Source organism: Peromyscus maniculatus, chromosome 1 (genome assembly GCF_049852395.1).
Source record: "Peromyscus maniculatus bairdii isolate BWxNUB_F1_BW_parent chromosome 1, HU_Pman_BW_mat_3.1, whole genome shotgun sequence".
NCBI classification, from domain to species: Eukaryota; Metazoa; Chordata; class Mammalia; order Rodentia; family Cricetidae; genus Peromyscus; species Peromyscus maniculatus.
In genome coordinates this window covers 212883195-212910370 of record NC_134852.1, presented here as the reverse complement: position 1 = coordinate 212910370, position 27176 = coordinate 212883195, and the positions used below count along the sequence as shown (strand labels likewise).

Sequence of the window (27176 nt, the reverse complement as noted above, 5' to 3'; positions counted from 1 at the left end):
TTTATTACCAGGAAAGAACACACAAGCTGGCTAAAGTCGAGTAGCTCTAGACCTCAGCATATTTTTATACTGGGTTTGTAGTAAACCCTCTCTAAAGATCACAGTGTTTGCAAACAGTTTTACTGCTGCCATGTGATAGAGATGTCACCAGCTGGCATTCAGGGTGTTTTACAGAACAATCCTGAAAAGACATCTTAGAGTAAAAACATAATTTAGATGTTACAAAAGATTCTGTCATCCATATATGAGAAGAAGGCTTAGCTTCTTCTGTAGGTATAAAATTTAAATTACATATTTTAACATATGTTTAATATACTAGAGTAACATATTTTAAAGTCAAACTTGTTTCTTGTCCTTAAACATTAATTGAAGATTTAACTCACTGCCTGAAAAGTTTGTAATTGTGACAGTTTAGCTCAGAATTTTGACAGGATGAGCAGCCAGAAAAACAGCATGAGGACCTGAGTTCAGTCCCCTAAACCTAGATAAAAATGGTGGGCATGGTGGTATGCTTGTAATCTCAGTGCTGGGGAAGGTGGGACAGGAGGATCTTTGGGGTTTGCTGGCCAGCCAGTGCAGCATAATTGGTAAGCTTCAAGGCGATTCGAGATACTCTCTCAAAGGAGATGGATAACCTTACTGAGGATGACACTCAAGGATGCCCCCTGATGTCCATACATGTGTACCTGCAAAAAAGCGCGCACACACACACACACACACACACACACACACACACACACACACACACACACACAGAGGAGAAACATTAAACAAATGAAGAAGCTTGGCCTAAAGTAATCACTCTCCTGACTTCTGATTTTTAAGACTTTTTGTCCAGGTTTTTAACTTTATAAATGGAATTTTATTATGTGTACCTCCCCCCCCCACCCCCAGCTTCTTTGATTAAATCTTTGTGCATAAAACTGTAGTTTGTTCATTTTATTTTCTGTAGACTGTAATTATGCCTCAGTGGAATGATGATGGACAGTTGCTTAGTGTTGTTATGAACAGTTTTACAGACATCTTTTCATGAACATTGTGTACATTTCTCTTAGATACTACTTGGGCTAGGATTGCGGAGTCATAGGCTTGTATGTCTTTTCAGATTTAATAGAGAATGACAATTTTCTAATTGTCTAATCCAGCAGTTTCACATCCCCTACTATTTGGTCCTGTCTCTCTTCATTTTAGTTAATGCATATAAGTTAAAAATCGAATAGAAAAGAAGAATTTATTTAGGTGTTGAGAATTTAACACAGGACCTACTCTACCATTGAGCCACAGCCTAAACAGAGAGATTTTATAAAAGTTGCCAGGTTACTGCTCTAAACCCCATTTGTCCAGGAGTGACCATTTGTAACTATTTCTCTTTTTAACAGCTGCTAAGTGGTGTAGTAATGTCACAGCTTCAGTAATAGCACAGCTATTTTTGATTCAACTGTAATGTTCTCTACTGTTTAACCTCATAAGATAGGTGATTTAATTTATACCCTTTCTTACCATCTCTCTGCCTTTTTCCTGTTTTAAATTAATGACATCTATAATCTGTTAACTCTCACAAGCAGTTTGTTTTTATCTATTATTTTCATTTCCATGCTGGATGGATCATATTTTCCTGTTTGTTTGAATGTTTTGTAATTTTTTTGGTAGAAACTAGAAGTTTCAGGTAATACTTTTTAGGAGTTCATGGGTACTGGTCTCTCTTAGTTCAGTGCTTGTAACTGCTTTGTTTGTTTTTGAAGTTTTAATGACATTTTCACATATACTCGGCTTTGGTTTACCCTCTCCCGGCTCCCAGTCCTGCACCACTTCAATAAACTCACCCTTCTACTTCGTTACCACATGTGATCTTTGAACAGGATCTTATCATGTAGCCCAGGTTAACCTTCAACTTAAGATTTGTACTAGGTTTGGTTTGTAGGGGTGTACCAGCATGTTTAGTTTGCTTGTTTTCTAGTTACTGTCTAGATTTTTCTTGGACAATGTGTCTCCTTTCAGTAGTAAGCATCGTCTGCTCATGAGTCGGTTGCTTCTGACAGTGCTGAGAAGTATAAATTGTTTTTTAGACTAATCAAATTAAAGTGTGACTCCTTCCGCAGTAGTTTCTTTGGTCGGTGCATGATATTTGTTTGATCCTAGGAAAGATGCTCCCAGCTCTTTTAAAATATTTCGGTTCTTCTGTAGAAGCTCAGGAGTCTATAGGGTGTATATTCCTTGAACCCTTGAATCTTCAGTGAGTCTCCGTAGTCTATTGTGCACCAAATTAGCTTTGTTAGGAAAGGATTTCAAGAGTTTTGACCTGTTCTGTCCTTTCTCCTCTCAGCAGAGTATCTGTGCTAAGACTCTGAAAGTAGTGGTTGAAAGGAAACACTAGTAGGCTTCTCTCTGGGTGAAACCCCAACTTTAGGAACTGAGCACTGGGTTGTGGAACTCTTTGGGCTGGGAAACAGGCAATCAGGCGGTCAGTGTTGTCTCCTCAGGGTGCTCTACGCAAGACGCCTCATTCCACAAATCAAAGAACAGAGTCATCATGCCTCTTTACTGCAGTATCGAGAACTTAGCCTTGTAACAGGCAGCTGAGGGCTTGGTGAGAACACTGATCAATCTTCTCTCCTAGAGACAAAGCCCTTCACTTGGAGCTGTATCAGTCTGGAGCACAATCTGTCTCTGAGCTTATTGAGAGAAAGGGAGCATCTTGGTTCAAGTATCAGACTTGTCTTTCTTACCAAGTTTTTATAGAATTTTTGAATAGATGTTTCTTCATTTACTATTTGCCCTTAGGACCATTTCAGAGACGTTGTTTTGGTTTTAATTTTCTTTAAAAATTTTTTACAAGATTTTATTGGGGAGCAGGTTAGATGATCTCATACTGTCCCCTTTAATTCTAGTCTTCCTAAGATTAGTATTTAAGTTTTCTACAGTAGGAGGAAGTGCGGGTAGATTGCTAAAGAAGGCTAATTTTCTGCAAGCCGGAGTGGGAAAACAAACATTTTTTAATTGATAGCTTGGCAGGAGGTGGTAGAATGGAAAGGCAAAGGCAGAGTAGAAGCAGCCTACTTAGTTGTTGGGCTTCCTTACAGGTAGGGAGGCTTTGTCTTAAGCAGTTTTGAAAGCCATATGTTCTTTTTTTCCCCCAAGATTTACCCTGTTAATTTTTTTTTACTATTTATTTCCTTTAATAAATAAATTAATTAATTTTACATCCTAGCTGCAGTTTCCCTTCCCTCCTCTCTTCCCAGTCCCTCCCCTACCCCTTACTGTCCCCACCCCCCAATCCACACCCCTTTGGTTTCTGTTTAGGAAAGGGCAGGTCTCTCATGAGTATGTATCAACAAAACTCAGGGTTGATTCTTTTGACTGGTTTGCTGAATGACAGCTTTATCCTATTCATTGTATTTGTATCCATATCTTAAATAGAATGCATACATTTACTTATTTTACTGTATTTTATGCATAAACATTTTTAGCAAAACACTATAGCCATTAATAAATACAATTAGACTATATATCATGTACTGTTTAACTCACACTCCTATGATCTTTTTTTTAGTCTCAAAGAATTTGGAACATGTCTGAGTCAAATGGCTTCAAAAGCAAATTAGTGTAATATTTTGGAGAAACCGAGGGACTTTCTGCTTTCTGTTCTGATTTAAAACCAGTAGAAAGCAACAAGCATTGTCTGTGTTCCTTTTATTTTTATTTTTAGATTTTCCCTTTATTCACATTTACTGGAATACAGGACTTTCCCTCCTCTATCAGCGTCCTTCAAGATAAACCATAGTACATTTGTTTTGTTTTTTTCTTTTAAACTTTAAAATTTTCTGAATAGGTAAATGTCATGGCTGGCGTAGATTGAACATCACAGAGCTTCAAGCCCAGGTTTTTCTCATATTCTTTTTCCTTTGCTTTAATGGAGGGGTATGAGTTGTGGTTGAAGTTAAAGTTTTGCTCTTTTTAAACTCCTACAATTTATAACTCAGCACAGGCATCTCCATAAGAAAAAAGGTTATTAAAAATAACCACACAGTGCTCCAGTAAGTCATAGGTAGCTGAGATGTTTCATAGTTTAGGCTTTGATAAAGTCAGTTTAGCTTGAATTCTGGTTGAGTCAAACCTTTAGTAACCTTTCTAAGCTTCACTATCTGGAGAGGGGAGTGCTCAGTAACACCCAATATGGAGTGTGAGCATTAAAGATAACTCATACAAAGCAGTACCAGTTGCCAGCAAATAGCAGGTTCAGTAGTTGCCTTTGCTGCTGTTTGTTATTATTATCTCATTATTAAGTACTAACCACTATCATTTTGTGTCCAATGATCATGCGTTCCTAATTTTGATCATGTATTGTAGGAACTTCTCATCTAATCCAAAGAATCTGTCTTCAAACTTTAGGGCCTTTTGGATGCCTCTAGGTTTTCCTTTTCTGTATTCGAAGTGTCCTGGGCTTGTTAGTAAGGGTATCCACAAAACCACAACTGGATGATACAGAGAAGGCACCATTGGCTTCCAGTTGTGTTATGCTTTGGTTTTGTAGAGCTAATGCATTATTAAATGTTTTGAGTCTTTTGTTAAACAGGTAGATATTCATTGTGCTCTAAACTATGATTATTATTCAGAAATTTAGACTTATCTTTACTTTTGTCAGGTTTAAGCCGTTTTTTCCATACCAAGCCTTGCAAGGATTTGAAGAAGATGAAGAACTTATCCATATCCAACAGTGGGCACTTACTGAAGGCCGGCTTAAAGTTACATTGTTAGAATGTAGCAGGTATGTTCTTTGTTTTCTCTTTACTACATGTGGACAAGAAAGTATGATAGAAATGTAGGTAAAGACTGTTTATGTTTATTCTGCTTTTATGTTTATATTTTATTATTTTTACCTTTAAATAGTTTAAACATAAATTTAATGAAAATATGCCGGGCGGTGGTGGCGCACGCCTTTAATCCCAGCACTCGGGAGGCAGAGCCAGGCGAATCTCTGTGAGTTCGAGGCCAGCCTGGACTACCAAGTGAGTTCCAGGAGAGGCGCAAAGCTACACAGAGAAACCCTGTCTCAAAAAACCAAAAAAAAAAAAAAAAAATTAATGAAAATAGTCTTTTCCAGTTTGCAAAAGTATAAATCACATTTGGAAAGACACTTGGAAGTATTTATTTTGCAATAATTCCCAAGTTTTCAGATGTACAGTGCTGTGCTGACATTTTTATCTTAGCCTTTCCCTTTGGAGAGCATTCCTGGCATAATAGTTTTGAGATTATGATTATTAAATGTAACACGAATCTTGAAAGGTCTTATAATAAAAAACCCAGAACCAGATATTGGGGTGAAAGCTGAAAGATCAGAGAAGCAGAACAGCCAGCCACTAGCTTACCTCTACAAAATCTTCAGCCTCAAGAGAGCAAGTTCCTGTTTCCTCACACCTTATATGCCTTTCTGTGTCCTGCCATATTACCTCCTGGGATTAAAGGCGTGTGTCACCACTGCCTAGTGTGGCCTTGAACTCACAGAGATCTAGACAGATCTCTGCCTCCAAGTGATAGGATTAAAGGTGTGTGCCACCACTGCCTGACCTCTATGTCTAATTTAGTGGCTGGCTCTGTCCTCTGATCCCCAGGTAAGCTTTTTTGGGGTACACAATATATCACCACAGTTAAAAATGCTCACTGAAGTGATTAAACCAGACTTTGAACCATGTGCATTTAGAAGTAGTCTTTCCTCATTGTTTGACCACCAGAGTCCAAGCTGTACTCATTTCTTGCCGAAGTTATTTACTATACTAGCTTTATCACTCCTAACACTTTTAGTTCCGAATATGACAGCAGAATGACCTTTAAAATGCAAATCTAATTGTCACTCTCCTACTTAAAGCTCAGTAGCTTCCTTCTCACTTCTAGGATGACATCCACATCTTCTTCTGATCTCCGAGTGTCCTTTTATCCAGCTTCTTTTTCACTGTCTTCTGTTCAGTCCCTCACTCAGTGTGTTAGCTATACAGCCTTCTTAAGAGAGGGTTTGACAAGATTTCCTATAAAAAGCCAGGTAGCAAATACTATGGGCACTGTGATTTCCCCGGTGCCTGTCTGTCGTATCTCCCCAACTCTGCTGTGAATCAGTCACAGGCAATGTGCAAATGGATGGGTCTGACATGTATTGAAGTACTGTGTTTATTTTTTAACCACTTAAAAATGTAAAATCTATTGATAGCCCAAATGAAAAAGACAGTTACCTGGATTTGGACCACAGCCTGCCACTTTCAGCCTAGATGTCTTAAAGGACAGCTCCTTACTGCCTGTCATCTGCCTTCTTGGCCCATATTGCTGCATGCTTTTTGAAACGAGCCTGTTTTGGTACACTCAAAAGCGTCCTCCTTAATGTCTGCTCATGATTCTAAATATAGTACACTGTCCTTAGACTACATTCCTGTGATACTTGATTATACCACTGACTACTTATCACTTTTAAATTTTATTTCTAACTCATAATACAAATAAGTACTTGAGTACTAGGGTTATATTTTGTACCTAATATACTTGAGTCTTGCAAATAGATTATTATGATAATAGATAATGATTATATAGTAACTCATTTTCTTAAGTCCTGTGGTAACTGAGGTTTATGCTTCATTCTGTCAGAAAGTCTTAACAAGAGTCTTTAATTGAAAAAAGGAGGCCAGATATGCTGTGTATATCATAAAAGGAACCATAGTGTACAATAAAACAAATATCATAGGTACAAGGCTAGGTATTTAGAAAAAAATTAGTTCTTCTGCCAGAACATTCCTGGAAGGGCTCAAGGGTTGATTATGTGTCTGTTGTAACCATTGACTCTGCCTTTGTTCACAGTCCTGCTGTGCCTAAGCTGCTCCTCACTTAAAAGCCTTGCTAAGGAATCAAAGGCTGTATTAGGCATTGAGAAAGAATAGGTAGGCATTAATACAGGCCATGTTGAGTTGAAATAAATGATACAAAGGAAAGCACTTAGAATTTGTGGAATATTTGCAACCCTCTGTATTTTAATAAGGAACTGCTTGCTGAATCTCTGAAAGAATGTAGAAGAAACCAGTAGACTTATTCAAGGAAGAGTGAGGGAACTGGGTTTATAATGGTGGAGGGGCCAGTGTGACCCAAACTTTTCACTATAAATGTTTTTATAGTTCATTTTTGTGACTGTCACTTGTCACACATTAGATTGGAATTTTAGAGTACAGAATTGAGTTAAAAGGGAAAGTAGGGAAAATAGTTGATCAGTGTTCTTCTGTTATCCATATTATGCTTGGGATAGTAGCCAGTACTTTTAAATAGGTGTCAGCTTCATGTTTGGAATGAGTATACTGTCAAAATAACTTTCTATGCATTGTTTTTATAAATACAAACATAAAAGTTAGCTTTATGATAAAATGTCATTGTTCATTTTAATTAAGGATTAATTAAATGTGTTTTTTATATAAAGCAGAAAATAAGTTGTTATTCTCAACTCATCCTAGCATTTTTGGCTTTATATTGAAGCCTAAGTATTCTTTCTGTATTCTATCACTTAGGAGTCTCTAGAAGAGGAGAACAGATAGTATAAATATATATTAGAAAGGGAGTTTGTTAAAAGATTGGCATACATGATAGGGACTAGTTAGTTCAACAGTGGCTGGCTGTACACTAGAGATTCTGACTCGGGTAGCTTCTCAGTTTATGAGACTGGCCGGCACTGAAGACCTGGAGAGCCACCGGTATTCAGTCTATGTTGGAAGACTAAAGAAGCTGGCTTCTGATGTCAGCAAAGGATGATAGCAATAGGGTAGACATTCTCACCAGTAGGGAGTAAAGGCAGGCAGGAAACCACAGTGTTATTTTTCACCTGGATCTCTTTACATATGGGCTGCTATGGGAAGGTGTTCCCTACCCTGAAGGAGGCTCTTCCCCACTCAGTCCTCCAGGAAATAACTTTATAGACCCACACAGAAGGGTGCACCTTAGTTGATCCCATGTTCAATTAAGTTGGCAGCTAAGATTAATTATCACATGTGTTCTATTATTTTTTTAAAGATTTATTTATTTTTATGTGCGTGAGGATTTTGGCTGCATGTATGTAAGTGAACTGTGTGTGTGTAGTGCTGGCAGAAGCCACAAGAGGGTTCTGGATCCCCTGGAACTGTAGTTATGGACAGTAAGCTGCCAAGTGGGTGCTGGGAACTGCAGTTTCTCTTAACCACAGAGCCATCTCTCTGCGCACCTCCCATTCTTATTAGAGCTTATATTGTTCCTTAGGATAGAATTCTTCTTACTTAATATAAAAATAGAATTTCCCATTCAGATAGGTTTTATATGATTCATACTAAAGAATTTCTCATAGTATTTCAGTTACCTTGTTTTGAATATAAAAATCATAGTTTATTATCATCTCTGAAACAGAAAATGACAGCAGAAGGGACAAAAGGAAAGAATAATAAAAGTACATTTTTTGTAGAAAGCCCAGAAAATACTTAAAATTTTACGTTTTGGAGATGACGTAAAGGCCTAACACCTTTTGAGATAATTTTCACCATAGTGACTTAATGATAGGAAAAAGTTTGTAATGAATAGAATATTCAAAAAGTTTTTAAATGCAAGACAATTAAAAGTGTTTCTGTAGCCATTTGAACATAAGTAGGTAAAGTTCTAAATTGGCTTGCTGTGATGAACTGAAGTTTGCTGAGGTTTTAGTACTTAAACACACACACACACACACACACAACAATAAATAAATAAAATAAATACTAAAAAAAAAGTTCCAGTAAATTTCCTCCTAATCTATGAAATGGAATATGATACTTATCATCTATGGTCAGCCATGATCATTGTGAGGACTTTATTAAACTGTTCATTTGAAATAGTGAAAAAGTTGTGTGTAAATAGTTCTTAAACATTTTTAGCTATTTATTTTGAAGTAATTTTAGACTTAAAAGCATGCATGAAGGTTGTTTTTAATCAAACTAATATGTTAAAAGATTTTGAGAATGTATTTTCTCAATGAAATAAACGAATTTTTAAGGATATATTTTTTATGTGTATGAGTGGTTTGCTTATAGTATGTATGTGCACCATATGCATGTCTGGTACCTGCTGAAGTCAGAAGAGGGCATCTGATCCCCTTGGGACAGGAGTTAGTGATGGTTGTAACACTCAAGTGTAGTTAAGAAGGTAAGTTACTGAGGCCAGAGAGAGGTGAAGAGCACTGCTGCTCTTCCAGGGGTCCTGAGTTCATTTCCCAGGAACCACATGGTGGCTTACAACCATCTGTAATGAGATCTGGTGCCCTCTTCTGGCGAGCAGGCATACATGCAGACAGAACACTGTATATGAAATAAATAAATAAATTTTTACGAAAGAAAAAAAAAAAGAAGGTAAATTACCTCAAAAACAGCTATGTAAAAAAAAAGAAGGTAAATTACCTCAAAAACAGCTATGTAGAGATCAATTTCCCCACTACAAATGAAACTTAATGAATTTCTTAGTTTACTTTAATTTTTTAACTGACAGAGTGTGTTTATCTTATGTAACATACTTTAAAATATGCATGTATTATAGAGCTACTAAATCAAGGTGTTCATTTTCCTAAGGTTCACATATTTTGTGATAAATTACACATGTTGAAGAGAAAATGATTCTGGCCCTAAATTTTAAAAGGGATTTTTCATATTGTTATGTGAAAGATACTGGGTGATGTAATAGATACATTGAGGAGCTGATTTTATCAACCAGTTACATTTTGAAAAGCAAATTAAGAACATGATCAGTAAAGTTTTTGTTGTGAGGGTCCTGTACTTCGAAGTAGTCCATTTAGGGTAGTCTGTTCTCGTTTTAGGTGGATGGTGCTAATTCAGGTCAAATCTTCACTGAGTCACATTTGTTCTTTTCTAAGGCCTGTGTTCTCTTAGTAGCTTTTAGGATGTTGTTTTGTTTATTGGGTTCTAAAAATACATCTTTAAAAGTTTGTTGTTTTCGATGTTAAGTTTAATACACATACTGAAATCCACAGGCATTGACATTCTCTCTTTTCAAGTCACCTTCCTTACCCCCATTTATTTCTTGTTATTGTAATCTCAAGACTTACAGTTTTTCTCAACAGTTTTAATTCCTTACTGTCTGTATTTTACTTTTCTTGTTGCTGTGATAGAATGTCTGACCAAAGCAACTTAAGGAAGAGATTGTTTGGGTTCTCAGTTTGAGGGTCCAGTCCATCATGGTGAGGAAGGCATGCATGTGGCAGGAGTGTGAAGTTACTGATCACATTGAATCAGCAGGTGGAAAGCAGAGAGATGAGTGATATTGCTCAGCCCTCTTTCTTCTTTGGCCAGGACCCTTGGCCTATGGATTGGTGCTGCCCATATTTAGGGTGGGTTTTCCCATATCAATTAACCTAACCTAGGAACTCCCCATAGTCATGGCCATAGTTTCTTTCCATGGTGATTCTAAAAACCTGTCAAATAAAACAATCAAGATTAATAATCTCAAGTCTACTTCTTGTTAACTTGATGTTCAAGCACAGTACTTTTAAGCTATAATCTTCCACCTCTCTGATCTCCATCTCACAAGGCAAAGTGTATTCAGTTCAACTTCAGAAGTCTCCCCTAGTCTTTAACTTTAATCCAACACTGTCTAGATGTCCAAAGTTGAGTGATAGTTATGTAAGCAAAAAAACAAAACAAAACAAACCTAAGTTTTAATCCTCAGCACCCACTTAAAAGCTGGGCATAGATGCATGAACCTCTAACTCCCTCATTGCAGTGTGGAGACAAGCAGATCCTGGGAGCTTGCTGCCTACTCAGCCCAGCTGAAAAAGAACTTCGTGTTCAATGAGAGATTCTGTTTAAAAAAATAAGATGGAAAGCAATAGAGAATGATACCCAAAATATCTTCCAGCCTTCATGTGCATGCTCCAGAGTATAAGCATCTGCATGTGTGTAGCACATACACAAAAAAGGGAAAAAATGAAAATCCCAGACAAATTCTCCCAAGTCCTAGATGCTAAACATATGCTGGGTATGTCTTGCTTTGGTCTGATCATTCCTTACTATGTCTGGGCTCCAAAGGGCTTGGGTAACTCCATCCCTGAGTTCTGCTACCTGTAGCACACAATTTCTCTATTAGGACATCTCTGCTCCTTGCCTTCAGCTTTTCTCAGCAGATGACCTATAGTTCTGGGTCTGCAGCATTCTGAGTATTCATTACAACTTAGGCTTTGCCTTCACAGCTTCAGGCAGGATCCTCTTTGCAGATACTTTAGCTCTGCCATATATTGCCTGGCCTCAGCAGCTCTCTGAAACCATGGTGCAACTTCTATAACTCTCTTAATCTTGCAGCTTTCATTCCTGAAAAACCAGTACCAGGTTTTACATTCACCTGGGATGAAGCCTGGTCCCCTTGGACCGCAGTTGAACTACCTTTGTGTCTGACCTAGTGAAATAGTTCCTTAGGCAGAGAACTGTAGCTAGAGTTTTCCTACCTTGCCCGCAGTCAGGACAAATCTCTGTCACCCACCAGTCCCACAGCCGCTCAGACCCAACCAAGTAAACTCAGAGACTTATATTGCTTACAAACTGTATGGCCATGGCAGGCTTCTTGCTAACTGTTCTTATAGCTTAAATTAATCCATTTCCGTAAATCTATACCTTGCCACGTGGCTCGTGGCTTACCAGCATCTTCACATGCTGCTTGTCATGGCAGTAGCTGGCAGTGTCTCCCTCTGCCTTCCTGTTCCCTCAATTCTCCTCTCTGTTAGTCCCACCTATACTTCCTGCCTGGCCACTGGCCAATCCGTATTTTATTTATTGACCAATCAGAGCAATTTAACATACAGACCATCCCACAGCAGAGAACCCCTTTAGCTGCATATCCCCTTAAACTCTTTTCAAATTAGCATATTTTTACAAGACAGAGCCTTTGATGAGTGAACACCTTTCCTCTTGTCCCAGTACAGAGCAATGTTTCTCTGTGGTGCTAGTAATATCTAGTTATAGCTAGTTTTGAACCCGCCTTATCTATAACTTTAAATTCACTCACAATTTTCTTTATTAAACTGCACATTTTTATAATTTCCTGCTCTACTTTTTGCTCTTTTTCACTGCAGACTTTGATGAGAGTAGAACGCAATAACCATGGCACAGCCTGAATGCTCTCTTGTCTTAACATCTATGCCAAACAAATAGTCCATTGTTTTGTAATTCAGCCTTGCTCAAGTTCTCAGGATATTGGTAGAAGGCAGCCACACTCTTTACCAGAATGTAACATACATGGCATCTAGCCCAGTCCCTGATACAGTTCTTGTTCTCAGTCTGAAACGTCATCATCTGGGCCTCTTACTGTCTACATTTTCCTCAGTATTCTGGTCTTCCAGATTCCTAGCAACATGGCCCATTTAATTGCTTATCGCATTCTAAGACTTTTCTAACTCTGTGTTCCAAATTCTTCCACATTCCTCCTTTAAGCCAGGGCTAAAGGCCTGCAAACCACAGAGTCAGGTTTATCACAGCAATAGCCCCATTTCTTGGTACCAGTTTTCTGTATTAGTTACTTTTCTTGTTACTCTGATAGAATACTTGATAAAAGCAACTTGAATCACATTTTGAGCATACAGTGCCTCATGATATAGCATCTATATATAAATGTCACACACAAATATGAAGAATTTGCAAATCATGAGTTCTCTGATAGGTCCATTTCTAGTCTATCCTCATGAAATTGTTCCTTTTCTAGGCTCCTCCCCCATTTTATATTTTATGACTCTCAACAGCATCAGCACTTTGATTCATTTGTTTAGACGAGTAATAGATCTTAAGTAGTCACAGACTTGCTTTGTCGTACAAATACAAAAACATACTACAAGGAGTCCAGAGTCATTTGCAATTCTGGCACCATCCAAGCTTGAGGGTGTGTAGTAAGTGCTGTGTTCTCTCTGCTGGCTTTGCAGTGTCTCCTTTTACTTAACAGTCCTTAAAACTTCAGATTCCGCTCAGTCTGGGAGGAAGGGACTGGACCTCCCTGGACTGAGTCTACCAGGTTGATCGCAGTCCTCGGGGGAGGACTTGTCCTGGAGGAGGTGGGAATGGGGGGTAAGCTGGGGGTAAGGGAAGGGGGTGGGAGGGGAGAATAGGGGAACCCATGGCTGATATGTAGAACTGAATGGTATTGTAAAATAAATATATATATATATATATATATATATATATATATATATATATATAAACTTCAGATTCCTTCTGCGTGCCCCTACCACTATTTTTCTGCAGCAGTAGTCCTAAACTAGGGTCAAGTTGGATGGTGTTGTTAGACTAGGGGAAAAAACAACAACAACATTGGTTCTGTGTTTCTTATTTAATAAGACAGTTGGTTACATCTACAAGCACCTTTTATGGATAAATTCTCATTTTTAAGAATGATGCTAAATACTTAATGATACTATCTTTTAATATTTTAATGATTTTCACTTGGCATTTATTTTGTTCTATACTTTTAATATAGTCTTTTATGTCTATATCAGGTAAATAATCATTTTATATTTTATTGAAATTTGTCTTGTCTCAATATTATAATGGAATATAATAGTAAGTCAAACATTTGATATATCTTTTCAGTGCTTGACATATCTTATGATTCTGTCTCAGAAAAGTAATTATTTATTGTTATAATTACCCATTCTTTTTTTCTTTAAAACAGCCTTTTCTTTTAAACACTTTTATTCCTTTCTCATATATTACATCCTAACCACAGTTACCTCTCTGTCCACTCACCCCAGTTCCTCCCTCCACCTCCCCTCTTCCCCCAGATCCACTCCTTTTCCTTTTCCCTTCAGAAAATAAATAAATAAATAAATAAATAAATAAATAAAGAAAGAAAGAAAGAAAGAAAGAAAGAAAGAAAGAAAGAAAAGAAAAGAAAAGAAAAGAAAAGAAAAGAAAAGAAAAGAAAAAAGAAAAAAGAAAAGAAAAGAAAAGAAAAGAAAAGAAAAGAAAAGAAAAGAAAAGAAAAGAAAAGAAAAGAAAAGAAAGAAAAGAAAAGAAAAGAAAAGAAAAGAAAAGAAAAGAAAAGAAAAGAAAAGAAAAGAAAAGAAAAAAGAAAGGCCTCCCAGGGATATCCACCAAACATGGCCTAACAAGATACAGTAAGACTGGGTACAAACCCTCATATCAAGGCTGGACAAGGCAACTCAGTAGAAGAAAAGGGTCCCAAGTGCAGGGAAAAGAGTCAGAGATACCTTTACTCCCACTGTTGGGAGTCCCACAAGAACACCAAGCTACACAATCATAAGATATATGTATATATATATACTGACGACCTAGCTCAGAACTATACAGGGTCCATGATTGTCGCTTTGGTCTCTGTAAGCCCCTATGAACCCTACTTAGTTGATGTATAATCCTGATAGCATGCAACTTACCATTTAGAGTGTAACAGTTCAACCCCTTAGTGTAGTTTACATCCAGCCGTATAACTTCACTTTATACACTTTCATAACCTCATGCCCTTATGTTTCATTCTCTTCTTGTTTTACCCTTTCCTAACTCTTAAGTAACCACTTGTCAGAAGATAAAAGTATGCTAAATATAGTTACAGACCCTGTTACTTTTATTTGCAATTCATTAACCCCCATTTTGTAAAATGTGTGAGCATGTGCACTGGACACTAGCTGAACAGTGGGTTTTGTAAAATTGGAATGAAACAATAGTGAAAAAAGCTGATCAGTTAACATCAGGTTACTTTTTTTAAAGGTTTTTTTTTTTTCCTTTTTTATGTGTGTGTCAGAGTGAGTATGGGTGCTCCATGGAGGCCCAAAGAGAGTATCAGATGCTCTGGAGCTGGAGTTACCTGATGTGGGTGCTGGAAAATGAACTTGGGCCCCCTGGAAGAGCAGTAAGTGCTCAGAACCCCTGAACCATTTCTCTAGTCTCAGGGTTTGGGTTTTTTTGTTTTTTTGTTTGTTTTGTTTTGTTTTGTTATTTTGGATTTGTTGTTTTAAGATTAAAGCATAAGGGGTTGTCTGAAATCTGTTTTCAGGACAAATTGGTCTGTTTGGGATCCATTTACTTCCTTAAAGTTTCAATTTGATTATGTGACATTGTGTGTAGTGTGTGGGGGTGAGTATGGTAGGGTGGACTTATTTTTCAAGACACTCTCTCATTCAACCTGGAGCTCATCATTTCACTTAGAGCCAGTGAACTCCCAGGTTCCATCTGTCTCCCCTTCCCACTCCAGCACTGGTAATGTAGGCACATGCCACCATCTCTGACTTTTTATGTGAGTGATGGTAGTCCAAACTCACATTCTTATGCTTGTGTAGCAAGCAACTTACTCATAGAGCCATCTCTTTAACTTGGGTGATGTCACATTTAACAGGAGTAACTCCATTTTGGTTTAGAAGTCTTTTCTTTTGTGGCCTAGTAGAGGAACTCAGTCCAAAACATTGGCCTCCTATAATGATTCTGGTTTTTGTCGGTAAAGTTTTTTATTCTAAAAATTTAGTGTGACCGGAGTTATATGTTCATTTGTGACTGGCTTCTTTGACTTAGCATCCTTTCATTTTGTCCATATTGCAGAGTGTGCTCTAGTAAATAATTATTTTGTTGTCAAATAATATTTCTTTGCAGTACAATTGCTAAACCATGTGTTAACTTTTTAAGCAACTGACAAACTATTCTTCAAAGTAACTGTACCATTTTATATTTAAATAGCTCCATAACCCCACCAATGTCTCTTGATGCCTTAAAAAAAAGTTCTTTTAAAAGATTATAGCCATTCTAGTGGGCTTGAAATGGTTTGAGTTTATATTATTCTCATGGTTAATAACAATTACACCATGTGTATGCAGTGACCATGGAAGCCAGAGAGGGCTTGGTCTTTTGAAATTGGAGTTACAAATAGTTGTAAACCTCCATATATAAGTGTTGGGAACCAAACCCAGGTCTCCTACAAGAGCAGCAAATAGTCTTAATTTCTGATCCATTTCTCTAGCCTGCCCCCCATTGCCTGTTCTTAAATTGTGTTATTTTACTTTTAATTCTATGTCAGTACCTTTTTCCTCCTAAATACTTGACCTTTATCAAATACATTTGAAAATATTTGCTCCCATTCTGGGAGTTGTCTCATTTATTGATGGTACCCTTTGAAATATAAAAATAATTCACTTGGGGTTTTGTTTGTTTTATCTCTGTGCTGGGACTTAGCTCAGGACCTTGTACCTGTTAGGCAAGTGCTTTGCCATTGAGCTCGAGGCCAGCCTTTTGTGGATCTAATTTTATTTATTTTATTATTTTTTTATTTTGGTACTTACACTTTGTATCATTATAAAGCATAGCTTAGTCTAGGACAATATTTTTTTCTTCTGAGTTTTGTGGTATTTTTATATTTCACATTTAATAATGTGACTGTTTTGACTTAATTTTTTGCTATATGTTATTTTAAAAACATTTTGAAATCACTATGAAAAATGTAGAATAGCTTATCATCTCAGAAAGAATTCCTGAGAGCTCTGATTTCTGGTTCTTGACTCCTCATTAGCACACCTGTCGGGAGCCCAGCGCTCCAGATGTTACACAGTTCTCTGCTTACTGAGGAAGCCTGAGGCAGTTCACTCTCTGAACAGATGATGGCAGTAGAGCTTTAGTGAATGAAAATTCTTGTTATCTAAAAACTCAACATTTTTAAAGTTAGGAATTTTCTTAATGTGTTTGACCTGACTTCTTTTTGGTAATAGGTTATTAGGCATAAGTTTAAAGTCTTTTTAAAGATTCTTTAATATTTAAATTTAAGGACTTTCTCCCCTACCTTCATAAATTATTCATGATTCTCAGTTTATAAAGCCAGTTCATGAGATGTGGATATGATCTGGTGATCTTGCTCAGTGTCTCCAAACTTAGGACTGTAGCTGGATGTTTCTCTGGTCCTGCCTGGCCCTGAGATCTGGACGAATCTCTCCCACTTGTGGTCCCACAGCCGCTTATAAAATATTACTCAGAGGCTTATATTAATTACAAACTGTATGGCCTGTGGCTCAAGCTTCCTCCTAGCTAGCTCTTATAATTTAACTCAACCCATTTCTGTTGATCTCTGTCTTGCCATGTGGCTTCATGGCTTATCGGTACTTTCACATCTTGGACAAGCAAGATGCCAGCAGACCAGTAATTCCATGGCCATGTGGCAACTTATAGATTAATAGAAATGGGTTAAGTTTTAAGAGCTTGCTAGCAAGAAGCCTGCCACAGGCCATATAATTGGTAACTGATATAAGCCTCTGAATGATTCTTTTATAAGCGGCTGCGGGAACATGGGACTGGGCGGGACCAGCTGGGGCTGGAGAAACCTTTTGGCTACATAGGACATAATTTTCTCAAATGTCCATGGTGTATTTTTCCACTTTTCTTTATTTCTCATTATTTCATTCCTACCTGCACTCTTTATGTAGTGATAAAGAGTAACAACTAAAATGCTGGTAAATGCTAAAGCTATTCATTCGCTTATTCCAGAGACAAACTAAGCAAACGGTAAGTGCTCAATGTTTGTTATTTATTTTCTTTAAAAAATGTGTATGAATGTTTTGTCTGCATTGTCAGGTTACAGTCTGATTATGAGGGCACATAATATAGAAGTTGAACATCTGGATAATTCCCTTTTATAATCCAATAATAAAAATTTTTATGTCATCTCAGAATTAGAGCTGGTGCCTTTATAACCGAATTAAGCATGGGTTTGGTGTTTCCTTATTTCTGTGGCTGTTGTTTTCAAAATAGGGAAAGACAGTCTGAAGAGATGGCTCAGTGATTAAGAGCACTGAATTATCTTCCAGAGGGCCCTGGTTTGATCCTCAGCACCCACAACTGTCTGAAACTCTACTTCTGGAGGATCTGACCCCCTGTTGGCTTCAGGCATACACAAGAAAGACATGCAGACAAAACATTCATACACATTTTTTAAAGAAAAGAAATAACAAACATTGAGCACTTACTGTTTGCTTAGCACTATGCTAAGTACTTTGTGTATATTGTCTTTTGATTTTAAAAATAATTCTTCCTGAAAAGTAAGTAATGCTATTTTTGTTCTATAGTTTCCGGAGAGTGAAAGAAATTAGGAAAGCAAATAATTTAACTAGGGTCACATTAGTTGGTGAAGTCAGTATGTGTGCTGATATTCAATTGCAGTATCCTTCTGTATGTTAAATTTTACAGGAATGATATACCTATATGCATTACTCTGTAACTTGTTTTGATTTAAAATCCAACAGTCTATCTTGAAAATCCCTGTCTTGCTTACTACAACGTAGGGATATTTGGCCAGTTGTTTTACCTCATGAATACATGATTCTGTTTGTTTAAGTCACTGAAAATCAGCTGCCTAGGAAACCTCTAACTTGAGCCTTACTTGGCTTCTCCACTAGAGGGTGTAACAAATGTATCTTTTTTGTTATTGTTATTAAAATAGTAATGGAGTAATATGTTACTTCTCCTTATGATTATCAGAAAGGAAATATTTATTGCACATAACTGGTATAGTACCCTGCCTGTTCTGTCTTTTTCTGCAGGTTACTCATTTTTGGATCCTATGACAGAGAAGCAAATGTTCATTGCACACTTGAGTTGAGCAGTGGTGTTTGGGAAGAAAAACAAAGGAGTTCTATTAAGACGGTAATATGGGTAGTTTTACATTTATGTAAGATTTATTCTATAAGCATGCCTTTATTAGTATTTCTGTATTCCTAGATTTATTGTTGCTCATAAGCAAATAGTTGTTATTATTTGTCTGGCTAACAGTAACCTGTTGTGGATATCGCTCTGTGTAAATAAAACACTGATTGGCCAGTAGCCAGACAGGAAGTATAGGCGGGACAAAGAGAGAGAAGAATTCTGGAAAGTGGAAGGCTAAGGAGGGAGACGGCAGCCTCCACCAGGACATGGAAGATGTAAGGTACCAGTAAGCCACGAGCCACGTGGCAAAGTATAGATTAATAGAAATGGGCTAAACATAAGAGTAAGAGCTAGACAATGATAGGCCTGAGCTAATGGCCAAACAGTTTAAATAATATAAACGTCTATGTGTTTATTTTATAAGTGGGCTGTCAGACTGCTGTGGCTTGGCAGAACCCAGAGAGAAAACTCCACTACAGTAACCAGTACTCACTAATAAAATAGATCACCTGTAACTAGTATTGGGCAGATTGAACAAGAAGCAGTCTGTTCAGCTTTCTTTTAAAAATGTTAACACTGTTTCAGGTAAGGAATCAGAGGTCATAATTTGTGTATGTGTGTAGGTGCACATGTGTGAGCCCATATGTAAAGGCCAGAGCTCCATGTGATTCCTGAGATGCCATCCACCTTTGTTTTTTCAGACAGGTCTCTCACTGGCCTAAAGTGCACCAAGTAGGTCAGCTTGGCTGGCCAGTGAGCTCAGAAACCCATCTATCTTTTCCTCTCTAGTGCTGCCATGCCTGACTTTAAAAAACAAAACAAAACAAAACCCAAACAAACCTGGGCTCTGGGAAGGCAAACTTAGAGTTCTCATGCTGACAAGGCAAACACTTTACTGACTGTCATCCCAGCCCCTAGCAGGAATTAATTTTACTCAATGTCTCAGAAGGCTTGTGAGTTCACAGCATTTATTTACTCTGTATTTTATGAACAGTTACTTTGTGCTAGGTTCTGTTTCTGATGCTGGAAAAACAGTTGAAGACAAAAAGTTCCTGTAGGACTAGTGTCAGCTGCAAGTGTGAGGTCGTAGAAGACTGGGGTAGAGGAGAAGGCGCTGTCAGTAAACCAGAGTGGAGATAGCTGTCTCCAGAGCTTGACAACTACTCCAAAGAAAACAGGATTGTGAAAATGATGACTTTAGATCTTACGATAGGGAACATCCTTAAATTTAAAAGTGGACGGGATAAAATTTCTTGGAAGAAATAAAATAATTTTTACCTGAGTGAGAAATAGAAATGAAATTAAGCTGGCAAAGGAGGATGGGGTGCTTCACAGAGCTTGATTGTGAGGAAGTTGGAGAGTTGAGAAGACTGTGAATATGGTAAAGTAGAGGATTAAAAGTTTTGTTCGTGTGTGTGTGTGTGTGTGTGTGTGTGTGTGTGTGTGTGTGTGTGTGTATGTGTGTGTGTGTGTGTGTGTGTAGAGAGATGTAGGCATGTAGGACAGAGCTCAGTGTCTTTTTTCTGTCACCCTCTACCTTATCCTGTTTTGAAACAGGGAATCTCACTGAACCTGGAGTTCATGCTTTGGCTATACCAACAGGCCAGGGAACTAAGGGATCTGACTCTCTCTGTCCCATCCTCCTTCCCCACCTCCCATCCCCAGCACTGGGGTTAAAAATTAGTACTGCCATGCCCACCATTTATTTAAGTTACTTTTAGTTTTTTAGACAGTCTCACTATGTCATCCTGGCTGGCTTAGAACTCACTATATTGTGGTGGTATTGTGTTCCCCAAAATATTGTGTACTCTAATAAATTTATCTGGGGTCAGAGAACAGACAGCCACTAAATACAAAGGCTAGAAAATGGTGGCACTCACACCTTTAATCCTAGCATTCCAGAGATAGAAATCCCTCTGGATCTCTGTGAGTTCAAGGCCACATTGGAAATAGCCAAGCATGGTGACACACACCTTTAATCCCAGAAAGCCAGCCTTTAATCCCAGGGAGTGATGGTAGAAAGCAGCAAGATATATAAGGCGTGAGGACCAGAAACTAGAAAATTTTGGCCTGGTTAAGCATTTGACTGGTTAAGCTTTCAGGCTATGGAGCAATACAGTTCAGCTGAGATTCATTCTGGATGAGGACTCAGAGGCTTCCAACCTGAGGAAACAGGACCAGCTAAGGAATTGGCAAGGTGAGATAGCTGTGGCTTATTCTGTCTCTGACCTTCCAGTATTCACCCCAATAACTGGCCTCGGGTTTGATTTTATTAATAAGAACTTTTAAGATTCCTGCTACACTATATAGATCAGGCTGGCTTGAAATCATAGAGATCTGCCTGTTTCTGCCCCCTGAATGCTGGGATTAAAGGGGTACACCACCACTCCCAGCTGGCTATGCACAACATTTATGTGGTTGCTGGGAACCTAAATTCAAGTCCTTTTGATTACCCATCTCTCCAGCCCAAGGTAGGTAGGCAGATACAGATCTCAATATATCTCCCCCCCCCCCGCCCCCGTGTGTGCGTACACACATCTGTCTATCTGTGTCCCTTCCTTCCTCCCTCCCTCCCTCTCTGGTCATTATTCTTGCCCCAACTTTTAAGTTTTCATTTTCAATCAATTTGAAGTACCTTCTCCAAGGAATGAAATAACCAGTTTTAGAGTTTGTGCTGAAATACATAACTATATAAGAAAGCATTATTACTGTGTCTGGTTAAATTTTGACTTTGAGTTGCTCATAATTTGCCATTGCTACTGGCATTTTCAATTTCCTATATTTTATTTTCAAAGGTATGGGATTAGACAGCTTTAATATTTTGTAGCAAAGGTTAGTAAGACTTTTAATTTTGAATCATCATTTTAGATCTTAGCATATGTCACAGGTAGTTTTCAAGAAATAATTTTAGGTTACTAATTATACCAGGTGTTGAAAATGTCAACAATAGTATCTGCAACCAATAAACTGAAGTGATGTGTACTTAATAATTTTAAGAAGGCAAATTGCTATTTTCAAGGCAATATAAAATACTTGGAGTAGAATTTGATACTTTGGGATTTAAGTATTTAAGTAAATTAAAGTATTAAATCTCACATCCTTAAAAACAGATATGCTAAATCATTTGATGACTTAGGAAGCAACCTGTGTATAATACAATTTTCCAGTTTAAGTCCATTTTTTAATGTTGAAATTTATTCAGTAAATTTGGTCATTAGTTGCAGTGAATATGAAGAATGAGAGGAAGTTCCCCTAGCACTTGGGATTCAACCTGAGGTGTCACACATACTAGACAAGTATTCCACCACTGGGCTTATCTTCCACACTTTAACTTTTTATTTTGTGATATGCTGTCTCTAAGGCTGGACTTAAACTTGTCCTTCTGCCTTAGCTCTCTGAAAAGCTGGGATTACAAGTGTACTCCACTTGTGTGTCTCTTCTTCTACAGTTTAATGTGCTTTTGAGTTTTTTAAAGCTTTATAGTTCTGTAACCAAGGATCCTGCTGTCTCTTCATCCTTAGTTTGAAGTTTTGTTTTCATGACTGTACGATGTCTAATGCACACGTTAAGTATCCATTTTTTAAGAAAAGTGTTGGAGTCCAAGGCACACCATTGATAGGCATCAGCCAAGGTGGTGGTGTGGTTGGGTTTCTTTGTTTTGGGGTATGTCAGGAGAGGAGAGAGAGTGCACACTCAAGTGAGCATACGAGCTAGTTCATGTAGCTAGAGTTTTCCTGCCTGACCCACAGTCAGGACAAATCTCTGTCACCAGCCAGTCCCACAGCCGCTCAGACCCAACCAAGTAAACACAGAGACTTATATTGCTTACAAACTGTATGGCCGTGGCAGGCTTCTTGCTAACTGTTCTTATAGCTTAAATTAATCCATTTCCATAAATCTACACCTTGCCACGTGGCTGGTGGCTTACCGGTATCTTCTCATGCTGCTTGTCATGGTGGCAGCTGGCAGTGTCTCCTCCCACCTTCAGTTCTCCTCTCTGTTAGTCCCACCTATACTTCCTGCCTGGCCACTGGCCAATCAGTGTTTTATTTATTGACCAATCAGAGCATTTGACATACAGACCATCCCACAGCAAGTCCAGGCATATAAGTGCCACAGGGCACAGGATAACTTGGGGACACGTACTACCCCTGCCCCCTTTCTCACCTGTGCTGCATGTGCTAGATTAACTGCCTGTGAGCTTCTGGGATTCTGTCCCTCTCTCTCATCTCTTGGGATTACAGGAGGTTGCTGCTGCACCTGCCTTTGTGTGAGTGTGGGGCAAACTCAAGTCCTCCTGCTTTTTCAGCAAGTGCTTTATTTGCATCTCCTCCTTCCGTGCTTTTCTAGACTATTTCCAGGGATTTTTCACCTAACAGCTCATTGGCAGAATTGAGTCATATAGTATGGGAAAACTGTGCATGCATGTGTTTGTGTGTCTGTGTGTGCACATGTGTTGGTATATATTTGTGTAGAGGCTATAGGCCAACCTCTTCTTCTGGACTATCCACCTTTGTTTTTTCAGGGGAGATCTTTCACTGGCCTGGAACTTACTGAGCAGCTAAACTGGTAGGCCATTGAGCAGTGAGCTCCAGGGACCTACCTGTCTCTGCCTCCCTAGCACTGCGATTACAAGTGTGTGCCAACACTCTTCTTGTTTGTTTGTGTGTTTGCCTTTTGTTCTTTCAGTGTGGGTACCGAGGGTCAGATTCAGAGCCTCATGCTTTCATGGTAAGCACTTTTACCAACTGAAGAATAGAATTGTGAATGGTTTTTAGGTAGCTAGTCCACAAGAAAACAAACTGACTGTTCGATGACTTTTTTTATGTTAGTAGAAATAGAAGGGGTGGGGGAGGCATTCTAGAAGTGAGTGTGTGCTAATGAGCTGGAAAAAGGCATATACCCCAAAGCACTGTGCTAGCAGTCTTAGGGCCCATTGTAGGTTTTTCACTAGCAGCTGTCTTCTCCAGCATTTGTAAGTCTTAGGTTGTTTTCATGGTATTCTTTCTTGCATATAGCCTCATGGGGAAATGTTTCCTATCCTCTGCCAACTGGCTTCTTTTGTATGATAATCTTATGGTGTTTTCTCCTGTTACTATTCTTACCACAACTAACCCCATAAAATGACTGGGTGAAGATAAACAGATGGGGGAAAATAGTATTACCAACTGAAAAGATAGTGAGGTGAGTGATAAGTCTAGGCATTACTGAGTAAGGAACTCAATCTGTGGAGCTATGAAGAGAAATCTCATGCCGCTGATGATTAATGCTAATAGACAGCTGAAGAAGTCTTTGGTGTTGCTGCAAGCTACACACATGCTGATACACAATATTAATATGCTTCTTATGCTGTCTGTTTTGAATGTTCTAGAAGGAAAAAGGAGGCTGATTAATGATCTTTAAGATCTGATTGACAGAAATTATTGTGTTCCATTGCCTGATTAAATCCCTGTGTGATTCCTTATTACTCTAAAGATGGGGACAGACACCTTGATATGGCCAGGAAGGGGGACCTGCCTAGCCTGGTCCCTGTCTTTTTTCCTGCCCTTTCTTCTTCCCTCCACTCTCAGCTTTAGTCATACTTGCTGTCAGCCCCTCTTACCAGCCTTATTCTGTACTGTACATCTCTGATAAGTGTACACCCTTCCTAAAGTGTGACACATGCTTGTTTCTCCGTATATATTTATATTCTTCAGAACTCTGCTTGTGCCAGCTAGGCCTTAGCCTGCTTGCCCTTGTTCAGATATATTCCTGGACTTTTGTCCTGTTTCATTCCTGGAGAGGGCTGACCTCAGACAACTGTTACTTTACGTTTTCAATGTCAGTAGCTTTCAGCTACAGTTGATGGATGTGAAACACTCATGGGAAGTGAGAATGGACTAGAGAAACCAAGGTATTCTTCCTCTAACCTTAAACCTATTTGGCAGCTAGTTTGTCTTCTTTGGCCCCTGCTTCTCATAGGACAAGCCACCGTTCCAGTTTCTACTTGATGCTCAGCCCCAATACCACTTCTTACCTCTATCCTTCAGTCTAAGGTTGATAATGACCTCTTTGGCTGGTATCTGAGTTTTATCCTGTTACCCTATTTGGAATTCAGTCCTGTCACCAATTTTTATTCCCATTTGTAGCACTTGCTTTCAGATATGTAAGAACCTTCCCTTTCTGAGTGTCATCTGTATCCCACTGCCATCACTTCTTCTGGAAAACTTTTCCTAACTAGCACAGTATTAGAGTTCTATTTGTACGATAATTTGATCGGGTTATCTCCAGCAGTATCTTTATTACCGTAAGTCCCTTGATTGGTTTTGTTCTGCATATTCAGTAAATATTGTGGGAAGACTAAACATAGCTATCTGGACACCAACCTCCAAGTACCCTAACTAGTTTCCTTCCAGATCTTTAGGGTTTCAGCATGACTTTTAGTCATAACTTTGACCTTCTTTCTCCTTTCCTGAATATTTCCCATCTCTTGTTAAGCAAATAAAAATCTTTATGATGAGAAACTCTACCAAATGAGATTTACTGCTCAATATTGCTTTTGTGAAGAGCTATTTTTAAAGTGTGACACTATTAGTTTACAAATGTAGTATCTAGTGATGTCTGTTTTCTTTCTGGCAGTACTAAAAACATCAAAAGAATGCCTCATGAGTGTATTGCTGAAATAAATGACTTGGTATGATTTAAAATTGAATTGTCTTCACTTCCTTTTTAATTTTGGAGACTTTCAGAAGCCTTGTTGGGTAATAATGAATAAAAATCTACATTTCCACATCTGTCTACATATTATTGACAGTGCCTATGAAGGGTTTAAAAGGACTCTGAAAAACTGTAATTTTAAGTGAGAACATTTGAGCTGAGACAGACAGACTTCTGAATACATTAGGCCAGATGCCTAGGACTTGGCATTTTGGTGTGTTTACTTAAGGCTGCATGCCTGGCAGGTCGAATTTTGGTGTGCCTATTTAACCATTTGCCATTTGCAGTCTTAATCTTATCAAAAGGAAGAGAAAGATTAAAGCAAATAAAGCTTTTTTGAAAATGTCAGTCTTTTATGAAAACTTTGGTTTAGTTCAGCTTGATAACATTTGAGAATACAGTAGGGACTCAATGAAATTTTAACCATATGTAACATTTTATAATTGGCTTCTTAAAGTCAAGTGCCTTTCAGCTGTAATAGTAAATCCTCCATAACATTTCCATTCTTAAAAGTTCATCTTAGTTAAAAATAAAGGATGAAGTTCCTGTCTCAGCTTTCTACACACTGGTATTATGAAATTCTGGGAAGGAGTAAGAAATTATGTTAAAATATTATTTAATTTAAATCAAATTAGTCTAAGACACTAAGAATGAGGAGTAAGAAACAATATGAAGTATAATTCATTTTATGATCCCTGTCAAGAGAAACAGATCAGCATTCCTGTGTGTATCATATATTGCTATTGTCAGCTCAGAGTAGGTCAGTTTTAGTGCAAAAGTACTGAGAGCTTCTAGTGAAGGAAAGGAGCATTCTTTGGGGGGAAACTAGTAAATACGTTAAAGAAGTGACAGATGAAAGAAACGTTAAGAAGAAAAAGCTTTAAATAGCATCTGAGAAGTGTAGCTATTACTTCCAAGACAGTAGAGACTATGAGGCTTTTAGAATAAAAGTGTTTTAATCCTAATCTCTCTTTAAGGGAGACTAAGAGTGGGATGTCCTAGCCAGGCCTCTTTTTGACAGCATAGCCATGTCAAAGTCTAAATCCATCTCATCTACAAGTACTTTATTATTCTGTAAATAAGACTGATAATGCTGCTCACAATCTCATGAGAGGCAGTTACTTCTTAATCTGTAACTTTCTGGCACATCTTCTGGCATGAAGTAGGTCATCAACAATATGTGCGTTGGATCTGAGTAGAGTCACGGATGTGATCAGGCAAGGGAAAGACTTGAAATAACAGAGGAGAATGAACATCTAAACTAGGTTGGTGATTATGGTGATAAAAAATGGAATCAGAATGGCTTTGGATATCTCTGGGAATGGAAAGCATTTTTAGAGAGAGGTAGCCAGAAGAACAGTCATGAGGAGGTAGACAGAAAAGGAAAAAGCAGATATTCTGGAAAACTTGGGTTTAAAGTGATAGTGACCAAGAAAAGGCAGGCTAGAATGGATTTTTTTCAGTGAGAGATCCTGTCTCAGAAAGGAAGGTGAGGATGAACAGCAGAAGACACCTGATGTTGACCTCTGCCTTGCACATACACAAGCATGCGTGCACAAGCATGAAAAAAAAAAAAAAGCTGTTGAGAGGAAACTATTAGTCACAAAACGTAAGCCTTACTTTTAGAGTCTATTTTTTAAGATGGTTTACTTCACGGTGAGCCAAGAAGAACTGACCAGCTCAATCCATACTCAGGAACTAATGTGATTTTCAAAGCACAGTAGCACCTTCTCATGAAATACTTTTTCACCAGATAGCTCATTTCCTGAGTTATACACAGATGCTGGATGCAGAGCTGGGTCATAGATGGTTCAGGAATGTATTAAAGGTACTGCCAAGGTT

At 38.2% G+C, this 27176-nt stretch overlaps 1 protein-coding gene across 1 annotated transcript in view; it reads left to right on the top strand.

Moving 5' to 3' along the window:
• Pdzd8 (PDZ domain containing 8) overlaps positions 1–27176 on the top strand; it is a 65700-nt gene that overhangs the window by 24096 nt on the left and 14428 nt on the right. The window contains exons 2-3 of the mRNA XM_006978460.4: positions 4643–4765; positions 18536–18638. Of these exons, the coding sequence (XP_006978522.1) occupies positions 4643–4765; positions 18536–18638 (226 nt within the window). The remainder of the gene's footprint in view (positions 1–4642; positions 4766–18535; positions 18639–27176) is intronic.